Source organism: Callorhinchus milii, unplaced genomic scaffold (genome assembly GCF_018977255.1).
Source record: "Callorhinchus milii isolate IMCB2004 unplaced genomic scaffold, IMCB_Cmil_1.0 Scaffold2, whole genome shotgun sequence".
NCBI lineage: Eukaryota > Metazoa > Chordata > Chondrichthyes > Chimaeriformes > Callorhinchidae > Callorhinchus > Callorhinchus milii.
In genome coordinates, this window is record NW_024704743.1 from 63,757,782 (window position 1) to 63,781,850 (window position 24,069).

The 24,069-nt window shown below is 40.4% G+C and overlaps 1 protein-coding gene across 1 annotated transcript in view; it reads right to left on the bottom strand.

Moving 5' to 3' along the window:
* Nucleotides 1-24,069, bottom strand: part of LOC103181181 (protein tyrosine phosphatase non-receptor type 3) — a 72,373-nt gene that overhangs the window by 33,731 nt on the left and 14,573 nt on the right. The window contains exons 2-10 of the mRNA XM_007897446.2: nucleotides 11,947-12,101; nucleotides 7,793-7,900; nucleotides 7,643-7,685; nucleotides 6,360-6,438; nucleotides 4,087-4,131; nucleotides 3,179-3,231; nucleotides 2,087-2,207; nucleotides 1,509-1,596; nucleotides 368-456 (exon numbers count right to left, since the gene is read on the bottom strand). Of these exons, the coding sequence (XP_007895637.2) occupies nucleotides 368-456; nucleotides 1,509-1,596; nucleotides 2,087-2,207; nucleotides 3,179-3,231; nucleotides 4,087-4,131; nucleotides 6,360-6,438; nucleotides 7,643-7,685; nucleotides 7,793-7,900; nucleotides 11,947-12,084 (764 nt within the window). The 5' untranslated portion in view covers nucleotides 12,085-12,101. The remainder of the gene's footprint in view (nucleotides 1-367; nucleotides 457-1,508; nucleotides 1,597-2,086; nucleotides 2,208-3,178; nucleotides 3,232-4,086; nucleotides 4,132-6,359; nucleotides 6,439-7,642; nucleotides 7,686-7,792; nucleotides 7,901-11,946; nucleotides 12,102-24,069) is intronic.

Below are 24,069 nucleotides of genomic sequence, written 5' to 3' on the forward strand. Positions count from 1 at the left end.
CCACCTACTCCCCCTGCTCCAAACCCCCTGCTTGGGTCCAAATCCCTGACTGTCCAGCCAACGTGAAAGGCGCTATACAAATGTAATTTGTTGTTGTTCAACAATGTCAAAAGCTGCAGAGCAGTCAAGGAGGCAGAGGGAGCCTTGGTCATAGACAAAGTCATTGGTGATGTTGACTAGGGCCATCTCATTGCTGTATGCAAGATGGTAGCCAAACTGGAGAGCGGGAACGGTGGGAGTGAAATTGAGTGGCAAGTGTGTTCCAGGACTTTAGATTGAAATTGAATTGTATACAATGAGTGACTAGTCAACTCGCATTCCAACGTTTTTTCCACAAACTTAATCTAGAATTGTAAGCATTCCTTACCAGGGATAGAAGCTAACACGAGCCATATTTCGATAGACACCCAGTCCTCCAGATGAAATACCAATCTGTACATCTAAATTTCCTAGATTCTAAAATAAAAAAAGTCAGTTACTAATAGTACAGATAAATAATTAGGAGATAGAAAGATCTGAATTGGTTCTGACCTTTTTTGGGAAGAACACAGTGCCCATTTACGAGACTATAGTGCAATTCAAATTTACAGAAGATGCAAACGACTTCTTAGGAATGGTCAAATGAAATTGATTCTCCCTTTTTTCCCCTTCTCTATATAGAGTACAGATGTATAGGTGCCACCAGGCCACTATTACCTCATTGACGTCACCATTCTTCATGATTGAGCTCAGAAAGCAAGTGTTATCAGGCTATTGGTCAGGAGAGTTAAGAGACAAACTCACAATTCTCATCAAATATACTGACATAGATTTTCTCTTGAAGTTCATTGGATAATGATTATTTAACTTTATGGTTATATTTATGTTCTACACTTAAAACGTAATGTTGTGAATTGACGCGGCCACTGCTGATAACACCAACACCTAGTTTCACCTCCCATTATTCATAACACGCTATTTATATTTTGGAGTAATTTGTCCACAGAAGAGGAAAAATGGTAGTGCAAAATCAGCCACCAATAGTTTACGTCCCATTTTTCAAAGTTTCAATATTTATTGCACAGTTTTGTTTTGGAAACGGTTTAATAAGGTGCGAAAATATTCTAATTTTTAAACAAAGCAAGAAGATACATATATGGGATAGACACCACTGAAATTACTCAACTGGCAACCAGAAGGCAGCTATTGAAGTATTCTGGTAAAGAGGAGGTTTCAGTATGAAGATTGGTACTCAATATTATATTCCAAGTATCTCTGCAAGGTTAATGAGGCAATGGATAAACTACTGGGACAGCAAACTTAAGAATGTTTAGCTCCACCACTAGGTAACAATGACAATACATACAATTTATTAGCAGCAGGAAAGTCTCATCTTAAAATGCCAATACTTCAGAAAATATTTACACATTATGCATCCCAGATCTCCATTCTCATTAACCTCCATCTTTCTTAATTATGGGTCAGTAATACATAAATTACCAGTCAATTATAGTGACAAGTAGACTTACCCTTGCCTTATGCAGTTCCACGCCATAGAATTCAAGTGCTTTTGCTCTGCTTAAATAGTAAAGTTCTGCTTCAGATTGTTCAAGGTCACTGTGGGAAAAAATGAGAAGGTAACCATTTGCAAAAACATAGTTAAAGATGCTGCATGGTAACTTAATGGTAAAGATGCTGCATGGTAACTTAATGGTAAAGTAATACATTATTTTGTTTACCTATTAACAGTAAGTAATCACTTTTTCATGATTGAAGTTTTATTTATAAAATCGGTTACATAAATTATTAATCTGGTGCTCAATTGAAACAATTCATTTTCCAAAAACAATTCAGACAAGTTTTTCATGCCTCTCACTGCTAAAAACAAACTTTGGTATCACCTATATTACAGTTTCTGGTCTTACAAAGACAAAACAGTTTGATCTGTATTTGTTGTTACAATTGCATAGGGTGAAACAAGGCTGAATCGATATCAGTAGCAGGTGAGTTATTATTGCATTTAATTATAAGGAAGATAAAATTAGAATTTCCTAAATACAAGATTTGTATTAAAATATTTCATTCTAAAATACACATTTGTTTCTACCTGTGTTGTTTGTGCAATAACATCACTTTGGTTTCAAACTCTTGGTTTTGATCTGGTCCAAAGCAGAAGTCTGCAATGTAGCCATGATGATGTTTAGGAGGATTGTATTCTCCAAGCTCAGCTGCATGAAGAGTAAATTTGTTAAAACAAATGACATTGCAACCATTCAATTTCCTTGCACACTTCTGTAAAATAATATCAACATTAGACATGTCTCTTATAAACTTGATTCATTCCAAGTTACATTTTTCGTAACTGTTTTTCAATTTAATATATTTATTTAACATCAAATCCACCAAAAATATTCCTGTTGATTGTATTACATTATATAACCAAGAACGTTTAACATTTTAATTGATAAAAATAACAGTCAAGTTCCTGTTTCAACAGAGCCTTGAACAACATGCATCATCTATTAACCCAAGACCTCAATAGAGTATCATTTCTTTTCAAATAAAATAACATACATGCATGCCATTTATATTGTACAATAAAGTGATCCAGGAATGGTTCTCTGGAGATCATACTCAATTGTTGTAAACATAGGTTGAAATAAAGAGCAGTTGAAAGTTCTGAATATTTTCAAATTCTGAAATGAATACTTCAGGGAAATGCTGGAAGAGTTAGAAATGCCAGTAATATTTGACAAGCCTGTCAAATTCACCAAATGATATATGCAGATTATACTATTTTAAATGCAGTTTACCCATATACTATATGATGTTGAAATGAAATGGCTCTTGCCAACCTGCGCCTAATGCTTTCCAGAATTAGGTAAGCAGGATACATCCCTCCAAGGAGAGATTGCTCATTTCATTCCAATATATATCTCTGGAATTTCCACATGTAGGTGGGATACATGGAACTCTCACATTGGTTTGGATACACTTAAACATGGTGAAGGGCTTCTGCTTGTGTCAAGATACCCGGTTGACCAAAAAAAAAAAAGCCTTAGGAGCAAGCTGCTTGTAAATTTGCAAGATCTTAAACTTTAAGCAAAGTGCTATTCACAAAAATATGGAGCAAACAAATAAAAGCAGTGTGCTGACGAAAATGTTCTGAAATGATTAAGACGATGATTTTATTACTTACCCTGGACTGCATAGGAAGCAAGAACGACTGCTATATTGTGAGGACATGATAACCTGTAAACACACATACTTGGCATTTATATTATACAACGGTAATCCACAAATGGTATTTTGCAGATAATACTCAATTGATGTAAACACTTAACTTCAGATAACTTACATAAACACATACAGAGTGGCCCCTTTATAAGGCGCCCGAGGAACAGTTGTTTGATGGAAAATGGGTCACGGGGAAGGGCCTGAAGTGGCTAGTAGGCAGGCCTGAAGCCAAAATAGATCTTATTCCATGTGCACTACTGCACCAGAAAAAAATTCTATTATAATAAAGTCAAAATAATGGAGGTAATATTGTTGTGGTTAAACTAAAACACTTAGTCCATATTTTTTCCTTTGTAGATTAGCATTTAGGCAGTTCAGTTGGTTTTAGTAATTGCATAAGAAAACTACACCTATGGTTTGTGGTTTCTCCAAGTCCACAATACCACCACCTGCTTGTTTAACATTAATTGTGAGTGTCTTCATCGACTTACAAACATGCTGTTTGGAAGAACCAGTGGATTTTTACACAATAGCAAATTAATCTTTCATGTATGGGTCAATTAGCGCTATAAGCCCTTTCAATAGAACTATGTTTGGAAAACTGTTTGGAAAATGTTTGCTATGTTTTGGAAAAGGTATGTAAATATTGATGCAGCTACTGGATGTATTTCAGGCTACGCTTTCTTTTAAAAAAAACTTCTAAGAGATTTGGTGTAAACATGAAAGGTTTAGCCCGTTGTCCTTAAACAAAAGAATGTAGCCATAATGTATTCCAAGTGCAGCAGAGACCACTTTAAGATAATACGCATTACTTGTGCAAAGTTGCTGTTATGTTAGAACATATTTTCATTGAAAACACAAAATACTTACCTTCCTTCAACAATATCTTTCTTAAGTTGAATAAAGTACAACTGCCTGAAAAAAGATATGAAATATTAATCCATATTCTAAAAAGATCTTCACAGAAATAAAATTACTCTGATTGTTTGTAAATGCAACAGCTTGGAGAATAATGTATATGCTAGGTTATTAATAAGACACTTTATAAATTCTGCAAAAATAGATGTTTTAACAAGTTAAAATAAATGATTCATCAAATCATCATGATATCAAGAACACACCAAATAAAACAGAGTTAATTAATGGCAACAGGAATATTTAAAATCAGTCAGACATAAGAAAGTACCAAAGATGAATCCTTTGTTTTGGAGTTTTAATATTTTTTGAACACCGGGTGCTCAGTAGTTGAGACACTGGTCTTTCACTTCTAGGGCATGGATTTAAATTCAGCCCAGACAAAGCTATAAGGTCCAACGTGAAGACATTAAAGAATTGCTGTGCTTTCTGAAACAATTGTGGTGCTTCTGTTTGTTGTCATATTGTGTTATGGTAGACTCACCTAGGGATCTTGTGCACTGCACTCACCATCGTGAACGCTGGAAAGTTTGGTGGGTGCCCCTAAGTATAGAATTATGACTCAACAGAGACCTTCAAGATATTGGCTGGAGAGGGCATCCTTCCCAATTGGGGTACCCCCAAAAGGGGCATCCATCTCAACTATAAGGGGCTTCCTTCCCAACTGTTGATTCACATCAGTATCTATTTGGTCGTGGAGGTAAACAAGTTTTTCTTGGACTGATCCTTTGGGACCCTGCTGAGAATGAGCAAAGTTCGTTCTCATCTCTCTTCAATGATAGCAAAGCTCCAATGTCGGTTAAACTTGTGGTGTAGACGTCTGACCAAAGAGTTCTCCTTCATGTTTCTGAGCTCCTGGAGTGCAGCAGATGGGTTTCCTTCAGCCCATTTACGAAGACCAGGATCAATCGTCAGGATGTGGATTTGTAGTAAAAAGGGAGAACAACTGCATGGGAGGATTCTCACCTACACTGAAATATTGTGGAGCACCATGTAGATGGAGTTGTTTTAATGACAAGCATGTCTGTTTACCAAAGCCTCTTATCCTCATATGAAGGCCTGGATTAAGCAGTTGGTGATCAGTAAGCTTGGTGCACGGCATTGAAGTTGGACTTTGGATGGCTGGCATGTCATAAGTTGTCCTGGAAAGGTCCTACCACCAGACTTCAATATTTGATGAGTAAATTCAAGAGGCTTGGGACAATAGCTGCCAGAGGGGGTTATCTGGAGTCTGGGTTTGTGAATATATTCTCAGACTCAGGGCACGGCTGTCACCTTGATTGGTGTGTAAAGGAGTAAGATGCTGCTGCTCAAGCACTGCACTTACAATTAGTGAAATTATTTCTAAATGGGTATGGATGTGTGGCTGAGCTATGGGAAGGAGCATGGCGGCAATAATCTCATCCATTTCATGCTGAGTTACATAACTCACTAGAAAGCTTTCAAGTAGTTCCTGGTGCCTGTTAATCACCTAGTAAGGGCTCAAACGTGCGCTTGTTGGATTTCAAATCACCAATAAGTGTCTATCCTCCAGCTGATCAAAAAAGTGAAGTCATTTTGAGAAATTTCAATTCAGTTCTTGGTGGGAATGATTTTATAGCACTGATTAAAAGTAACTTATAAGCAGGTTTAATAACTTATAAAGAGATTTACTTTTGTGTAACAAAATAGCTGGAGGCCAGTAAACACGATTCTGTGTCAGTATTCGTAAAAAAAGTCACTTAGTTACTTGAGAAATATAATATTCACCAAAGCAAGTATGAAACAATCCTCCACTTCTGGAGCTACAATGCCACCAGCAATTTCTAGATTTTCTAGGTTAAGAGTAACTTATTTACGTGAGGTTCACTTTAAAAAAAACAAGCCGATGACCAATAAACATATTTGATTTTAGATTGGTAATTGAAAAAAAAACACTCAGTATAATTCAGATTTAAAATGTTGTTGCATTCATACTGGACACATAAATAAGGATACTGCCACAATTAGGAATTGATCATTTGATTTTTTAGGAGTATAGAATCTACTTTTTAAATGACACTTACTTAAAATATTTAGGATTAAAACAAGTTTGATAATAATTGGATAGAGTTAATCATTTAATTCAAGTAAAATTGTATAAAATATTATTACATCATTTACACATTAGCATTTTTTTGGAACAAGCTTCCAGACTCACAATATTGAAGTTTATTGAAACAAAAAACACCTATGTTTGTGTAACCTACCTGGTCTGTTCTTGCTGTAGAGCACTTGGGTCAGTTACAAAAAATCTTACTCGGAAATTTAGTGAGCAAGGAGAACCTCCTGAACAACATTTTGGGGAAAGGTGGAAAAAATACACACATAATCAATAATCACTTGTTTAATGTTCAGTTTTAAAGAGGAAACACTATTTATCCAACAAGGTGGCATGACTAAACATTTAATCGTGCCGTATCACATTGTGGAAACATCTCAAAGTGCTTAACAGGATCTACAGTAAAGTGTAGTGACTTTGTATTTGTAGATAAACGTAGCAGCCAGTTTCCCATAGCAATACCCCACAAACAGGGATAAAGTAAATGATCAATTGGGTAGTTGTATCTTGTGAAGGACCGGCTTCCAAATAAAATCTCTCTCCCCAACTCAACAGGCTTTCTACACTCTGAAACAGCACTTTAGATATTAAATAACTGCGTACTGGTGTTTGTTTTTAAAACCTGGGAATTCACTCACAAATGTTTTACAACAAAATGACATTTGCATATAGTGCCTTTCACGTTGGGAAGATGTCCCAAAGATGCTCAATAGGGTAGGCACATGGCTGAAGACTGGCAAATGAAGTTCAATACTGATAAATGCACAGTACTGATTATAGGAAGTAAGAATAGGAGGCACATGTACTTCATGGATGAAATAGAACTTGCCAAGTTGGAAGCTGAAAGAGATTTTAAAGTGTTTGTTGACTGACTGCTCACTATGTCAAATTAGCTTGAGGCAAGAATAAAGAAGACAAACAGGATGCTGGGCTATGTTATCAAACCAGTTAAGATCTTCAAGTCAAAAACAATATATATAGCACTCTGGTCAGGCTGCACCTAGAGGAATGGGTTCAGATCTGGAGAGGAGAGCACCAAGGATCATCCCAGTATTAGAGGAATGAGCCATAGCAATAATCAGACAAGCTCAAATTCTTCAGCTTTGAAAGGAGATGCCTTGTTATAGAGGTATCGTTATAGAGGTATACAAGATTTTAAATAGAATTGAGAAAGTGAACCCACAAGAATACTTTGATGCACCGAGATAACAGAACAAGAGGACACAGAATTTCTTGTGATCTTCTGAGCTGTTTCAGATGTTCATTTAGAATGAACTTTCTTTAATATTTACGTGGAATAGTACATTAGACATTAAGCTTATTACTTCTATACTTCAAAATGAATGAGAAGGAGGGCTAGTTTGACTGAATAGGTTTAGTGATTTTATGTTCTTTTATTACAGTATTTACCACTTAAGTAACTATTCTTACCTTTGAGCTGTTTCCTGATGGGTTTATTAGGTTCAAGCCATCTCTGTACATAAAATATTAGTAAAGTCAGATAGATTAGTTCTTCTAATTGTTAACAGTATTCAGTTATTAATTACAAATATTCTCATTTTGGTAACAAAATATACTCACAGGGCAATCCACTGAATCATCTATGAATTGTAAACTAAAATATTCCCTCTCGGTCAAGCCCAAGTGATTATAGGCCATATCCAGGAGAACTTGACCAGCATCTTGTTTCTGTAACAAAAGATTACAAATCTTATACAATATAAACCAGATTTTCTTTAAAAATACAAAATTGCCTAGAATGAAATGGCAAAGAAACAGATTGTTCAGCCCAATGAGTTTGTGCCAGTATTTATACTCCACATGACCTTCTACCCTCACCCTCTATTCCCTCATCCCTCATGTATGCATCAAGTTTCTTCTTAAAGTGCTCTAAAGTACTATCCTGCGTGAGGGCCACTATATAAATGCAAGTTGTTGTTTTTAAATGTGTTGATGCTTTTTGCTTCAACCATAGCATCCAACAATGAGTTTCACATTCTCACCAGTTTTCTGAGTTACTCAGTCAATCTCAATTGGGGCACAGGTTTGGAATGTATAGTTGATCTTTCCTTTCTTGGGTTCGGAGGAAAGAGAGAAAATAATCAGTCAGGGTTCCCATTTCTGTTCACCTAGACTAATTGTGGAAGGTGTGTGGATGTTTGGTGAGGACAAGATTCAGCTTAGCCTTGATGCACCTCACAGTGAAACAGCCTTCTAACACTCACTGTCAGGGGCATGACTCAAGGGCAGTCGTAGCACCAAACTCTAGAAGAAAGAAAAACGAGACAGATGGGCTCAGTAGAGGAGAAAAAAGTCAAGAACAAAAAATATAAATTTTCTACATGGAGTAACTTATTAATATTAAAATGTGTTCATAGGACAGCTTCTACCTGTTAAATTACTTTTATTTCCTTAAAAAGATGCAAAGTGGTTGAGAGTGACTCCTCTGGAGGCTTATTTGTCTAATATCCTAAGAGCCTTCTGGAATAATGTATTTCAGGTTGTTTCATTGCTCAGTATACCCATAGACTGTGAGGCAGCAATACACAAGACAATCAGAAGGCTGGGCTTTATTACCCAATTGTCGAGCCCTGTAGCTCAGTGGTTAGAGCACTCGCCTTGCAAGCGAAACACCTGGGTTCAATTCCAGGCAGGGCGAAACCTTGGGCAAGTTTCCTTACTCCACACGCCTAATAATAATCCCTCCAAAATAAAACAATAATAAATTGGTCATTTTCAATCCATGACTGTTTGTGGAACACTGCTGTGCGCAATTGGCTGCAGACGTTTTGCCCACAAATAGACAGTCAATTTACTTTACAGCATCTTCTGTGAAGCACTTTGGGGCGTCTAGAAGACATGAAAAGCGCCATATCAAATGTAAGGATTATTATTATTATTATAAATCAGTTGATGTCATGCTCAAGCTGTACAGTGCTCCAGTCAAACTGCCACTACAGCACTGCAAGGGACCACCAAGGTCCAGAAGCAATATAGAGGAGAGTAATGAGGCTGATCCCCAGTGTTAGAAGTGTCAGCTCTGAGAATGATTAGATAAACTGTGTATTTAAAGTTTGAATAGAATGGTATAAGGGTGTTCAGTAAATTCACAAGAAAGGTTTGGATGAAAAAAATATTTTATGTTCACTTTCCAAAACACACAGCCAAACTTTCCAATTCCTTACATTTCCTAGTCTTAGTTCAAAGAAAAGAACCTGATGATGAACTATCAACTATAACACAAAATGGTTTGAGCAGAATAAAGAGAAGAAAAATAATAACTCTTGCATTTGATAAAGTGCCTTATCACATCTTCAAGACATCTCAAGTGCTTCAAAGAATATATTGTAAAGTGAATTGAATGTATATTTTGTGGGCGAAATGCGGCAGCCAATTGCCCACAGCATTGTCCCACAAACAGTCGAGGATAGAGTGACCAAATTATTATTATTATTTTCTTGAAGGGAAAAGTGATCCGCCAATTGACTAACAAGCGGGTTCCTACTTAGTACTAGGTAAACAGAGGCGTGTGGAGTAAAGAAACTTGCCCAATGTTTCACCCTGCCTGGGAAAACTGGTGGGAAAAGTGATATCTTCTTTAGAAGTGCAGAATCAGGCTTTAGAGATGTTCAAGATGGCGATAAATCAGGAAAATATTTCACCTGTGGTAGTTTCATAGTTTTATCCCTAAGTTTTGTCCAGCTAGTACCATATCCCTGAGTTTATTTCCACTAGATAATGTTACGTTTATGCGGTTTTAATGTATACTATCCCAATTTATACAAATGTGCTTTAAATTATTGGTACAATAATCCACCCTACCGGTATGAAATTTGGAAGCTTGACCCTTTGTGATATTATGGAATCTGCCACCAGCTTTCAAATTATCCAAAGTCTTAAAGGTTGTTGCTTAATCGGATGGCCTTTTTACTGATATTTCTCTGGCCCATATACCAAACATCTGTTGTTTTCCAGATATCAATCCTATACTGCCTTGCAGTGAATTCAGGTAGCTATACTTCTGGGGCAAACACAACTTCTCATACTATTCATACTAGGTGAAAGTTGCCTGGTACCAAATTCAGTAATCAAGTTTTGCCATCAACTGGTATCCAAGCTCCAGGCCCGGGAAAACACAACTCTCACAACTGTTCAAGGAATAATGTCTGCTCTTAGTAGAGGAGAAACATAATCACATTATTTTCTCCTTTAAAAATAGCCATTTGCCCCTTAATAGTGAACTTTTTAAGACATAATGTTTGATTTCTTCACTATTGGCAGTCACTGGGGCTTGGGAGTCATCACACTCAGCTCCTGTTAATCCTGCAAGCCAAACCCTAACGGGTAGGTTGGTACTAGCTGGACAAGCAGTGGAAAAGCATGCCAGACAGAGCTATCAATGGCAAGCTATGTGGTTTTAACTGGTTAGACTCCAGCAGTACAAACGCACATTCTGGGGTCCCCAAGCCTTGGCTGTGCCTAATACTTTCTGTAATTAGGTAAACCGGATGCGTCCCTCCATGGAGAGAATACACATTCCATTCCAACCATCTATCTCTGGAATTTCCATGTGTAGGTGGGAGGCAATGAAATCTGAGCTCGATTTGGATACTCTTAAGCATGGTGTTGGACACCCAACTGATCTGAAAAAAAATGATAGATATCTTCATTCTGTTCAAAACACTCTATGCTGTAGGTGATGGTTCAACATCAGGCTCTTTTCCATCAACTAAGAGATTACCAAAGGATTGGTTAGTTCCCCACTCTATTTAAATTTTCCAAAACAAAAAAATCCTCCATCATTGAACTATATCATTTGATTTCACTCACATTCAACTTCTTTTGGATCACAGCCCATCAGTACATACAAACAATTTGTTTTGTAGTAGTCCCTTGAATTACTGAACCTTTGATTTATTTATCCTCTTAAAGCCATGAAATTCCTTCAGTCTATTAATGTCTTTAGAAAGGACAATCTACACCTTACCATCTCTTAGCTTTGATGGCAAACTCTGATCATATAGAAACAGAAATTTTCTTCACAGAGGGAGCTATTTGGCCCAGTGTGTACATACCATTTCTAACTAATTTTCTAATTTTAAAAAATTCAATTTCAGTCCAAGATTTAAACACTGCTTCCACATATAGAGAAATCCTCCAGCATCCATTTTGCACTTCTGAACAGGAGAAAAGAAAAGGCTGGTCATATATGTAGCCTTTCTCATCTCCAGTCTCAAATTCCCCCTCGCTTTAATGCAGCCTGTCTCGTCTTCTATTTTACCAACACTACTTTGGTCATTGCTCCTCCTAAGCTCTAAATACTGCACTTCTTTCATTACTGCATTTTGTGTGTCATGGTAGAAGCAACATTGCCAGAACAGATTTGGTAAGTCGGTATTGTGATTTTTGATGTAGTAATGATGCTATGCTATAAAAACATACAGTAGTATAAAAAGATGTGTAACACCATGAGGACAGAGAATAGATTTTTTTAAAAATGTAAGCAAAGTTTCACACGGCAGCCATAAGCTACAGCACTGAAATTTTTATTTGTATTCCTTTACCTATTTCATAGTCAAATCTTTCTAAACATCATGTTATTTACATGCAGTTAAAATCTTAAGTGCAGTAATATAATGTGAAAAATAGGTCAACCCATCAAGGCTTAATGTGCCATTATTCTATAATTTCTAAGTGGCTCCAAACAAATTAATAAGCAAAGGATATCAACTCACATTGACTTTGAAACTCTGTATGGAACTATTCAAGAAGTGTACATTGCAGATGACCTCTGATCGATGCTTGTCTCTGGGAATCTCAAATGCACGCATGTTGTTTGTCCTCCCACCCAGCATGCGAAATCGAGATGTCATCACTATCCCTGCAAAAGCTAAGCAAAAATAAATAGAATTATCCATTGTTTAAGTTACAAACACAAAGAGAGTTCAAATTAAACAACTATTTCAGTATCATTTTCCACAAATGTATGGTTAGTAATAATAATGCAGTCACTATGTAAGCTTTGCCATGAATACTTTAATAAAGTTATAATAATGCTAATAATAATAAAAAATATAATCACTGCATTTGATATAGCATCTATAACACTTAACAGCAATTACAAATGAAGTGCTTTGAAGTGTAGTGATTACATTTGAGGCAAACACAGCTGCTAAGTTACACTCAAGATCCCATCCACAGGCAGAGTAAATGACCAATTTACTTGGATAATTTGCTGGCCAGGGCACCAGGAGAATCTCCCTTCTCTTTTGATGTTCAGAGTCCTGAGATCTTTGTCCACCTTAATATGCATTGTGGACCTCAGTTTAGCCTAACTTGGAGGGCACCTCTGACACAACAGCACTTCTCTGCACCGGAATCATGTTCTTCATAGGCTACAAGTCCAAATTTTCCACTTTGAGTTCAAACCCACAACCTCTGCAAGTGGCTTTGCAAGAAAAAAAATCCTGGTAAAGATTCCCTCTCTGGCTCACAGTATGCAGTTTGACTTATTTTCCAATAGAGTGCAGGCTATTTCACATTTGTACAAAAGGTAAAGTGAAGTGTCAGAGTCCCCAATTGACCATTATTCTTTGTGGGGCAGAGGGTATAGTTTAAACTATTATGTCTAGTTGATCATATTACAATATATTGAGACAGGTTCCAGACATTATCTATGAAACTCTGGGAGTTTTTCCTTGAAAATGCTGTTTTGGTCTACCATAGATATCATCCAGGATGTCTGTCTATCACGTAAACTGATAAAAGATTTAATCTGCAACGATTTTCAGAAATCATGACTGAAACTAAGAGAAAGGAAAGAAAGCAGAACTTTGCTAAAAATTTGAAAAGGCTGATTTGCCTCGTTTTGGTATGCCTATTTTACTAATGTATCAATATCACACATCAAGGCAGGATTTCACCTCTAAACAATGCCAAACTCACAAAGCCTAAAGACACAATGGACAAATTTGTGTGGCGTTGCAAAGGTTTTATGTCTCAAGTGTATTCGGAAGCTGAAGCTGACCATATGGGCTTTTCAACTGAATAGGGAATCTGAGAAGACTGTGACCTGGATTATACTGCCTTCCAGACTGAATGAGAATTTTTTTGGGGGGGGGTTGGGAAGGGAAGCGATTCAAAGTAAGAACAGGCAAGAGAAATACTATTTTGGGAAAAGCACACAAAGTTTCTTTTTAAAAGCTCACAATAAAATTTCCGTTTGTAATTATGTTCATAGCAAATAAATTTAACTAATATAAAGGAAGCTATTGTTCCTCTATACAACAAGGGTTTGGAATGAGGTTCATTGAGCAGCAAGGTCAGATGTGCATTCCTGGTCTAAGATGGTTCATCAACACATTCTTCAAAGAAAGTGCCAGAATTCTGTCCAACTCCCATTTTCAGGAATGAATAGGCATTAAGAATACATGATTTCTCATTGGCTGTTTAATGGGATCGGTTTTTAAAGTTTTATTGTCGGAAGAATAAATCAATAATTCAAGGAAGAGCTGATAAGCGTTGTAATCTATCTTAATACAGGTGCAACAGCAACAGAATTACATTTGTAAAGCGCCTTTCACATCAGGAGGATGTCCCAAGGCGCTCCACAGTCAGTGTTTTGGACCCAACCTGGGAGTCGGGATTGGGGAGGGTGGAGAGGAGCAGAGTGATCAAAACCATGGTCGAAGAGCAGGGTCTTGAGATGGGTCTTGAAGGAGGCAAGGGAGGGGGGGAAGGCGGAGAGACCGCGTGATGGAGTTCCAGAGGGTAGAGGCAGAGTGGCAGAAGGCCCGCCCACCAATGGTGGGGCGGGTGAGGCGGGGGATTTGAAGCAGGCTGAGCGGAGTGGGCAGAATAGTAGAGCGTTAGGAGGTCACAGAGGTAGTGGAGTGCAAGGCTATAGGGGGCTTTGAAGGTGAGGACCAGGATCCTGTATCCTCTGTGTGATGGGAAGCCAGTGGAGTTGGGCGAGGATGGGGGTGATAGAGTCACAGAGCCTAGTGCGAGAGAGGACACGGGCTACAGAGTTCTGGATGATCTGCAGCCTATGGAGGGACAAGTTGGGGAGGCTGACGAACAAGGAGTTTGCATTGTCAAGCTTTGATATTATGAATGAATGTATGAGGGCTTCGGCGGCCTGCGGTGTGAGACAATGGCGGAACCGGGCGATGTTGCGGAGGTGGGGAAGGCAGAGCGGGTCATGGCACGGATGTGGGGTAGAAAGGATAGTTGAGGGTCAAACAAGATCCCAAGGTTCTGGATTTGCTTAGTGAGGTGGAGTGTGCAACCATGGATGGTGATGCTGTCAGCGCCTGAGGTGAGGAGGAGCTGACAGGAGCCAATCAGGAGAGCCTCGGTCTTGTTGACATTCAACTGTAGAAAGTTAGCTCTCATCCAGGACTTGATGTCTGACAGACATTCTGTCAGGACAGCAGTGGTCCTGGAGTCAAGGTGGAGGCAGTTGGGTGTCATCCACATATACGTGGAAGTTGACCTGTGGATGATGTCACCAAGAGGGAGCATATAGATATTGAAGAGGAGGGGACCAAGGACAGAGCCCTGAGGAACGGCGCACAAGATGGTGCAGTGGCTGGAGGCGAAACTGTTTGTGGAGATGACGTGGAGGCGGTGTGAGAGGTCCGATCTGAACCAGTCAAGGACAGAACTGTGAAGGTTGAGGTGAGAGGAGAGTCAGTGGTTGAGGATAGAGTGGTCAACGGTGTTGAAGGCAGCAAAAAGGTCAAGGAGGACGAGAGGCAGAGGGAGCCTGGTCGCAGATGGACAGAATGTCATTTGTCACTTTGACCAGAGCTGTTTCTGTGCTGAGGGTATTATTGTACTAGATCAGGGTAGCCCAATATTTTGGCAGGTGAGGGCCAGCTGGATTTGGGAAACATCCGCAGGCCAAATAAGCAATATATTTATGCTTCCCTTCAAGAAATATAACCAGTAAAAGAATCCACTATAATTCCTATTTTAAATTGTGCAATTATATTGCTTAATTTCATTATATTTTAGTTACAATGCAAACTTTAAATAGACAATGTAAAAATTCATAAAAATTTAAAAACAATCATACACTTTTATCTATAAAGTACAAGAATAGTTTATAGATAAAAGTGTAAGAATAATCATTAAATCCAAAGTAAACAATGAACATGAAATAGTTAATTGAATTAAAATGCACTTAACAACAAAAACAAATTACATTTGTATCGCGCCTTTCATGTCGGGAGGACGTACCAAGGCACTGGAATAGGCCTAACAATCAGCAAAATAATGATAAGACTGGAAAATGTTTCTCTTGAACCAGAGCTCCAATGTCCTCTATTTTCCTCATCTATCGTGTGTTACTAAGACAAATAGTTCTGTAGTTTTAGAATTGCAAAATATGTAACAATACCTTTTTATAATATTCCTGTTGTGCCTCTCTTCCCCTCGTTCTCTACGCTGCCTCTCACAAGGCTGTATGAGGCACGAGGCACTGTGGACAGTGGCAGGAAGAGAGGGGAGCAGGGGGACCTCTTCCCTCCACAAGCTGCATATCATCCAGAACTCTATAGATTGTGTCCTCTCTCGCAACAGGCTCCGTGACCACCCTCACCCATCTCCACTGTCTCCCCATCCCCCAGAGGATGGAGTTCAATATCCTCGCCCTCGTCTTCAAGGCCTTCCACAGCCTTGCCCCTTCCTACCTCTGCGACCTGCTGAACCCATATTAACCTGTCCGCTCCCTCCGTTCAGCCGGCTGTGGCCTGCTCCATGTCCCCCACCTGGCCTGCCAATTGGGCCTTCAGCCTCTCTGCCCCCACCCTATGAAACTCCATCCCACATTCCCTTCGCCTTGCTCCCTCCCTTGCTTCCTTCAAGGCGCGTTTCAAAACCCTCTTTGACCGCGGATATGGTGGACATGTGTAACATACAAAAGCAGGTGCTGTTCAATGCAAAGTCTTCAAATGGAAACTGGATAAATATTTGCTTGAGGACTGATATAAGGATAGTAAAAGATTCAGAAGACCTAATGCTCAATAGAATACAATGATTTATGTGCTTCTGGGAGAGAATATTTGTGGAAGAAAGTCTGATTGTTGGATATGTGGGGTTTAACAATGTAGATGGTTTTGACTTTGGGGTTCAAAGATTCTCTGTGGAGCTTTATCCCATGAGACAAAGTTGGTGGGGTGAAGTCCATGATACAGCACGTTTTGCATGAATTGATGGGCCAAAAGGTTTCTCATTCTAGGTTTTGCATTTCATGATTTAAAAAGTTAACAGAGGATTATTAAAAGAAAACAAAAGTCTAAGGGGGACTACTTTCTGTTTAAATTAATCTATTGGTCATCTTAGAAAATATGTATACTGTACTATCACTTTTAGGCTAGCTCTAAGATCCACCAGCTGGTTAGCTGCATTGGTGACTCATTTTGCAGGAGGGGCAGCTGTATTAAAGAACAGTTCTGCATTATTTAGTTAACTGGGAGTGGGTGCTATGGACCAGCCTTGGAACCTGGGAGCAATGAAACTCCAGAAAGTCAAGATTTGTAAAGATGTCACCAGAAGTATGTGAAGATTTTAATGGATTGCTGAACTTTAGAAACCTGGATTTTCTGCTTTGATCAATTCTTAAACTAGTCACAGTGTATCTCTTCCCTGCCCCCTTTAAACCAAATTGCATCATGCAGGAACCTCTCGCCTCCTATCTGTTTCTGATTAATCTATTTCAAACAAATTGGAGATCTTGTGAAATTGTTTAATAACGATTTTCAAACCAATAGAAACAAGAAATGCAATAAAATCAGAAAGTACTATTTGTCAGTACAATTTATTTGTATCTAATGCTTTCCACTTAACAGAACGTCTCAAAGTACTTCACAATAAGATTAATTAGAAGTGAAATCAATGCTGTGAGAACTTTAGTTAGTTTTGTTCTGAGTGGTAATGGCTTACATTTTAAAGAGAAATGTGTGGCGAACTATACTAACGGCAAATGGGCATAACGACTTGTACTTATATAACGCCCTCCACGTAAGGTAGCATCTCAAGAGCACTTGACAGTGACGGAGCCTGACTTTGAGCCAGGGAGGTGGGGGGGTGCGTGGAGGGAGGTGACCCTCCATGGTCGAAAAGGGAGGTTTTCAGGCGGGACACGAAAAGGGGGAAAGAGGTGGCAATGTGGAAAGATTGAGGGAGAGTGTCCCGGAGGGCACAGTGGCTGAATGAGATTTCCAATGGTGGAGCGGAGGGACAAGCAGGAGGCCAGTGCCAGTCAAGCAGAGGCACTGGGTGGTGGATTTGGGAGTGAGGAGGTCGGAGAGATAGGGAGGTGCTAGGGAGTGAAGGGATTTCAATACGAGTGTGAGGATCTTGAAGTTGATTCGTTCAGTGATGGGGAGCCAGTGGAGCCTGGCCAGAACTGATGAGATGGGGGCTCAGAATTTGGTCATTATATGAAGAGGACAGCGTAACGGCTTTTAGAGCTGAATAGCGACTGTGACACTAACAGTTTGGGGTCACACATAATTTACAAACGGTACCTAATGCCAGTGCCACTATATCATAGATGAGTCATTGTGTGTCAGCCTGACTCAGCTCTGAATCAGAAGGTGTGGGTTCAAGCGCCACATCGGGACTTGGAATCACATAGTCTCAGTTGACACACCAATGCAGGGCAAAGGGTGTGCTACATTGCCAGAGGTGCCATCCTTCGGATGAGATGTTAAACCGATCTACCGTCTGCCTGTTCAGATGGACGTTAAAGATCTTTTGGAACTATTCAAGAAGAGAGTTTCTCCTGGGATCATGGCCAACAATCTCCCAAATAAAATTGGTCACTGACTTCATGGGCTGTTTGTGGGACATTTGTGGGACATTGCTGTATGCAAGTTGGCTGCTGCATCACCCACAAAATACAGTCACTCCATTTTACAGTATATCCTCTGAATTGCTTTGAAACATCTTGACAATGTGATAAGGGGTATATCAAATGCAAGGATTATTATTTATTATTAATGGCCTTCAGGGAAAGTCGTCATCCAAGACTAGACTTTGAAATTTTCTGTCTAGCATTTGAGAGCAAGTTTTGAACAATTCTTAAATTCAGTCTTCATTTTGAAGCCATTTTTCTGTAGTTCTTAAAATAACCTATACAAACCAGCTATAAAACTTAGATTAAATTTAAGGATTGACAAAATTTGTTCTCAAATGCTAAGAAAAAAGTCCATGACGGTGGAATTTCTCTTATTGGAAAGGAATATGGGAAAATGCAGCATTATATAAGAACTAGTGTAGTGTATAAGGGATCAAAAGCACAAATTAGGGGTATTCCCAAGCTTTCTGTACAATGACTTTTTAAAAATTGGATTTAGTCCATTTGGCAATTAAGTAAAAGTCATGTGGAGATTGTGTATCGATAAAGCAATCCACCCAGTCACGTGAACAGGAACAAAGGAAGTATGAAAAACTGAGGAATGGTGGCATTTTATTTGGTTGTTTCACAATAATGTGATTCCTTTTGTGACTTCACATTTATTATTCTGGAAATGTTGGTAGGATACTCCTAGTTTAGGCCTACATACGAAAGTACTAAACATAAAATACTCCAGATGCTAGAAATTTGAAACAAGAACAGAAGTCACTGGGAACACTCAGCAGGTCAGGCAGAATCTCCGGAGAAAGGAAAGTGAGTCAACGTTTCGGGTCCACAACCCTTCGTCAGAACTGGGGCATGTTGGGAGCCTCTGCCTGACCTGCTGAGTGACTCTGCTTGAGATGCTGCCTGACCTGCTAAGTAATCCCAGCGACTTCTGTTTTTGCTACATATGAAAGTTTTGGTTAATAAAATTTTAAATGCAAATTTGAATACCATTATATTCTTAACTATAGATCAAAGGATAAGTATTCTTGAGCCATAAACAAGATACAGTATTTCAGAGGGGATCTTAAAAACAACAACAAAATTACATTTATAGAGCGCCTTTCATGTCGGGAGGACGTCCCAAAGCGCTGAACAGTCAGGTGTCAGGGCCTGAGCACGGGGGAGGGGTAGTGTATGGGTGAGGGAAGGCAGAGAGGTGGGAGGGCGACCAAAAGCACGGTTGAAGAAAAGGGTCTTGAGACCGGCCTTGAAGGAGATAAGGGAGGAAGCGAGGCGAAGGGACCGTGGGATGGAGTTCCAGACTGTGGGGGCAAAGAGGCTGAAAGCCCGGCCACCGATAGTAGGGCAGATTGGGCGGGAGACACGGAGCAGGCCGGAGCCCGATAAACGGAGGGAGCGGGCAGGTTGGTAGGGAGTCAGCAGGTCAGAGAGGTAGGAGGGGCAAGGCCATGAATGGCCTTAACAGTGAGGACAAGGATCTTGAACTCGATCCTCTGGGGGATGGGGACCCAATGGAGTCAGGTGAGGGTGGGAGTGATGGGGTCACGGAGCCTGATGCGTGAGAGTACACGAGCTGCAGTTTTGGATGATCTGCAGCTTGTGAAGGGAAGAGTTGGGAAGGCCGATGAGGAGGGAGTTCCCGTAATCAAGCATTGAGGTAACGAATGGGTGGGTGAGGGTATCGGTAGCCTGAGGGGTGAGAGTGAGGCGGAGTCTAGCTATGTTGTGGAGGTGGTGGTAGGCAGTGCCGGTCATGGCACAGATGTGGGGGAGAAAGGACAGTTCAGGGTCAAACAAGACACCCAGGTTCCTGACTGGCTTAGTGAGGTTGTGTGTGCAGCCGTGGAGGCTGATGCTGCCAGCGCCTGAGGTGCGGAGGCACTGGCGCGAGCCAATCAGGAGGGCCTTGGTCTTACTGACGTTGAGTTGGAGAAAGTTGTCCCTCGTCCAGGACTTGATGTCGGACAGGCAGTCGGTCAGGACGCCAGTAGTCCTGGAGTTCAGGGTGGAATCAGAGAGGTAGAGTTAGGTGACATCCGCATACATGTGGAACTTTACCCCATGTCTGCGGATGACGTCACCAAGGGGGAGCATGTAGAGGGTAAAGAGGAGGGGACCGAGGACAGAGCCCTGAGGAACACCACACGAGACAGTGCAGGGGTTGGAGGAGAAGCCGTTTGCCGCGACGAAGTGGAGGTGGTGTGAAGGGTAGGACCTGAACCAGTCAAGTACAAGGTGGGAGGAGGCAGTGGAGGATTGAGAGGTCCACAATGTCAAAGGCGGTGGAGAGGTCGAGGAGGACGAGGAGGCAGAGGGAACCCTGGTCACACATAGTCAGGATGTTGTTTGTGACCTTGACCAGTGGGCAACACGGAAACCCGATTGGAGGGGTTCGTGAAGGGAGAGGAGAGGAAAGAGTGAAGCTGGGAGGCAACGGTTCTCTCAAGGACCTTGGATAGGAAGGGGAGATTTGAGATGGGTCGGTAGCTGGATAGCTGTGATGGGTCGAGGGAAGGTTTGTTCAAGGTGGGGGTGATAGTGGCTGTTTTGAGGGGGGAAGGAACAGTGCCAGATGACAGGGAGAGGTTAATGATATCGGCGAGAAGTGGGGCAAGAAGATGGAGCTGGGATTTAAGGAGAGGGATGGGGTCGAGGGAGCAGGTGGTGGATTTTGTGGAGGTTACCGTGTTGAAGATAGAGGAGTGGGTGACAGGTTTAAAGGTGTGGAAGGAGGAATGGATAATTGTCGGATGCGTAATTATGTGGGGTGGGGGTAGGGAGGGGTTGGAAGTTGGGAGGGCAGTGGCAGCTGAGTGGATTCCCTCGATTTTGGACTCAAGGAAGTCCAGCATTTTATCGCAGTGAGAGTTAAAGGAAAGTATCTGCGAGGCGTGTGGAGAGGGCAGAGGAGCCGGTTAATGGTGGAGAATAGGAGCCTGGGATTGCCTTTCCCCTCCAGGATTAACCTGGAATAGAAGGATGATTTGAGGCGAGAGTGGAGAGGTAGTTCTTGATGAGGTCCAGCCAGATGTGGCGGTGGACCGTTAAGCTGAATTTGAGCCAAGTGTGTTCGGCAGACCGCACCCGGCCCTTAAGCAAGCGGAGGTGGCTGGTGAACCAGGGTGAGGATCGGGAATAGGAGGCAGTTCGGGATGCGAAGGGAGCAAGGACGTCGAGTGTAGTGGAAAGGGTGCTGTGAAGAAGAGTGATTGCAGCGAGTGGGTTGTTGTGAGAGGTGGGCCAGAGGGAGAGATCAGAGGACTCCAGGGCAGCGGAGAGGGATTTCGGGGCGATCTTCTTAAAGTTTATAAGAATCTTAACATGGTATATGGCTTTCTTTATACCCAAATCTCTCTTGCCATTTGTGTTGAGGTATTCCATATTCTCTGTGTAAAACAAATCTAACTCCCCTCCTAGATTTTCAGTTTATTAGGGTAAGGAATTCCTACTATCTCTTCTCTCACTTTGTTGATTATTCTGGATTTGTTTTTTCTGGATTTTGAGTTCCATTAACTGTTTGTGTGTGTGTTTGTGGGTGTGCGGGTGGAGGGTAAGCTGGATCTCCTTGGAACTACGCTTGGTAAGGGAGGTTGGAATTGAGTCAACTCTTTGGAATCTTCTTAGTCTGGTTCCTGAGCCAGACGGGTCCATAGTACTTGAGTCAACCTGCTTCGTCAGCAAGAGGGGACACTGATCGCTAGGAGCAGGGACTCGGGACTTTTGCCGCTCAACTTCTTTTAACCCTGCAAGATGAAACTCATGCAGGTAGGCTGGTCGACCAGTAAGTGTTTGGTTTGCAGAGTCAACAGTAGTCATCGTGACAAGCAGTGGAAAGCTTGACAGTGAACTCAATGGCAAGTTATGTGGTTTATTTAGTTAAAAGTTGAGCAGCACCCCAGCGATCTCTGGAGTCCTCAAGCTTGTATCTCACCAATCTATGCATTATACAACTCTAGAGGGAGAATGTGCATTCTATTCCAGGACATTTACACGTAAAGGTGACATGCAGATGTCAAACTCTTAGTCTAATTTGGATACACTGAAACACGGTAATGGGTATCTGCAAGGTGGCTGAACAATAAAAATACCTTAACCTTTGATTAACTATCTCTAGTCCTCTGTTAACTTGCGCTCCAAGAAAATTGATGCAAAATTATTGTGCAACTTTCTTTATTTTCAATGACAAGTTCATAATCTTTGTTGCATATGGTAAACATATGGTACCACCTCATTTATTCTTAGCTTTAGCAGTATTCATGCACTAATGGGTGATAATACTGTCACAAAAACAAATAACGGTCTTATAATGCAAAATGTTAACCTCTCTTAAATGTTAATCAACCTGTCACACATTTCTATTCTTTTCTCTTTATTTAAGATTACCAGCAGTTTTTTTAAAATTATAGCCAAATGTTATAAATGCACAACAAAAATAACTCCTTTCCAGAAATACAATATCAATGTAATAGGCAGCTTTGGGCACGTGACCTAACCAACAAGAAGCCCATAAGATTAAGTCCAAGGACTAGCAGATAGGTTTACCAGTTCTTGGCTCCAGCGGATAAAAGAAAAAGGAAAACAGGTAAAACACCAATTGAAACCTATTGGAAATAGGTGATTAGCGAGTTGTTGTAATGTAGCTTCCCAGCGAGCTACATTACAACAACAACAATTTAAACTTATTCACTTTCATTTCATGTGGGGAGAATGTCTCAAAAGTTTTACAAGGAACCGTTTTATAAGTGAGAGCCTCATCTGGGAGAATGATGGGTGAGGTGGCAGTCAAAGAGACAGGATTTCAGATGAGATTTGAAAGCAGAAAGAAAGGAACCAGGTTGACGGATTTCAGGAGAGAGTTTTAGATGGAGGGGACAAAATGGCTAAAGGCTTGCCACTGATGCTGGTGCAGAAAGGGTGGGTTGGTATGAAGTAGAATGGAGTTAATGGCCAAGCCAGTAGTAATATAGGAGATTTCAAAGGTAGGGGGATACAAGGTTAACATGGCATTTGAAAATGAGGTTGAGAATCTTATGTTGATTTCCTATAGGAGAGGAAGTCACTGGAGCCAGGCAAGAATAGAGTTGCGGGCTTGCAGAGCATACTGTGGCAGAGGTATTTGGGATGTCTGGAATTTGTGGAGGGTGGAGCTGGGAAAGCCAGTGAACAGGGTGTCACAAAAGCCAAGCCTAGAGATGACAAAGGCATTGGATGAGTGGCGGAGGGTGGCAACGTTGCTGAAATGGAAGGATGCATATTAAAGGTGATTTAGTATCCCTTACATCACTTCTGAGGCACATTTTCAAACATGATTACTGAACTGCCTTAAATGAAAAATGTCAACAAAATCCTGAGTTTTGGCCTGACTGACTTCCTCAATTGCAAGATCAGAGGAAACTGAACTACTTAAATTGCTTCCTCTACACCAGAATGTAAAACATAAAACACACTTAAAATATTACAGTAAATTACACCACAAATGGTGTACCATACACATACAACAGGATACTGAATCCAATAATAGATTTTTTTTTACAGCTATTGTCAAAAATCACACAAATAATTTATAGTTAATGTTCTAACATGTTTTTAAAAAAAGCTTGGTTTAAGTTGCAATGCAAAATGTTCCAGTTTTTGTTTCAATTGCAGCAGCTAGCTATAAACCATCTATTTCAAATGCTGAGTAGCACTAGATCTTAGCATTAAACAAGGTATGAACTATAAAGAGTCTTGGTAACAAGCAGATAAATAGACTGCAGATGGTGTAAATCTCATCCGAAACAGTTATTTTATCTTATCGTATGTAATGGAAAATATCCAGAGCTTTTGAAGCCAATGGTGTACGTTTTAGGGATCCCCTCAATGGGTGGGTAGAAGAGAGTAAGATTTCCTAGACTTGAATCATTTTAATAAAAGTGTTATGAGAGTTAAGAAGAGCCTTAGCCAAGTGGAAGCCTCACATTGGCTCTTATTCTTCTAATTG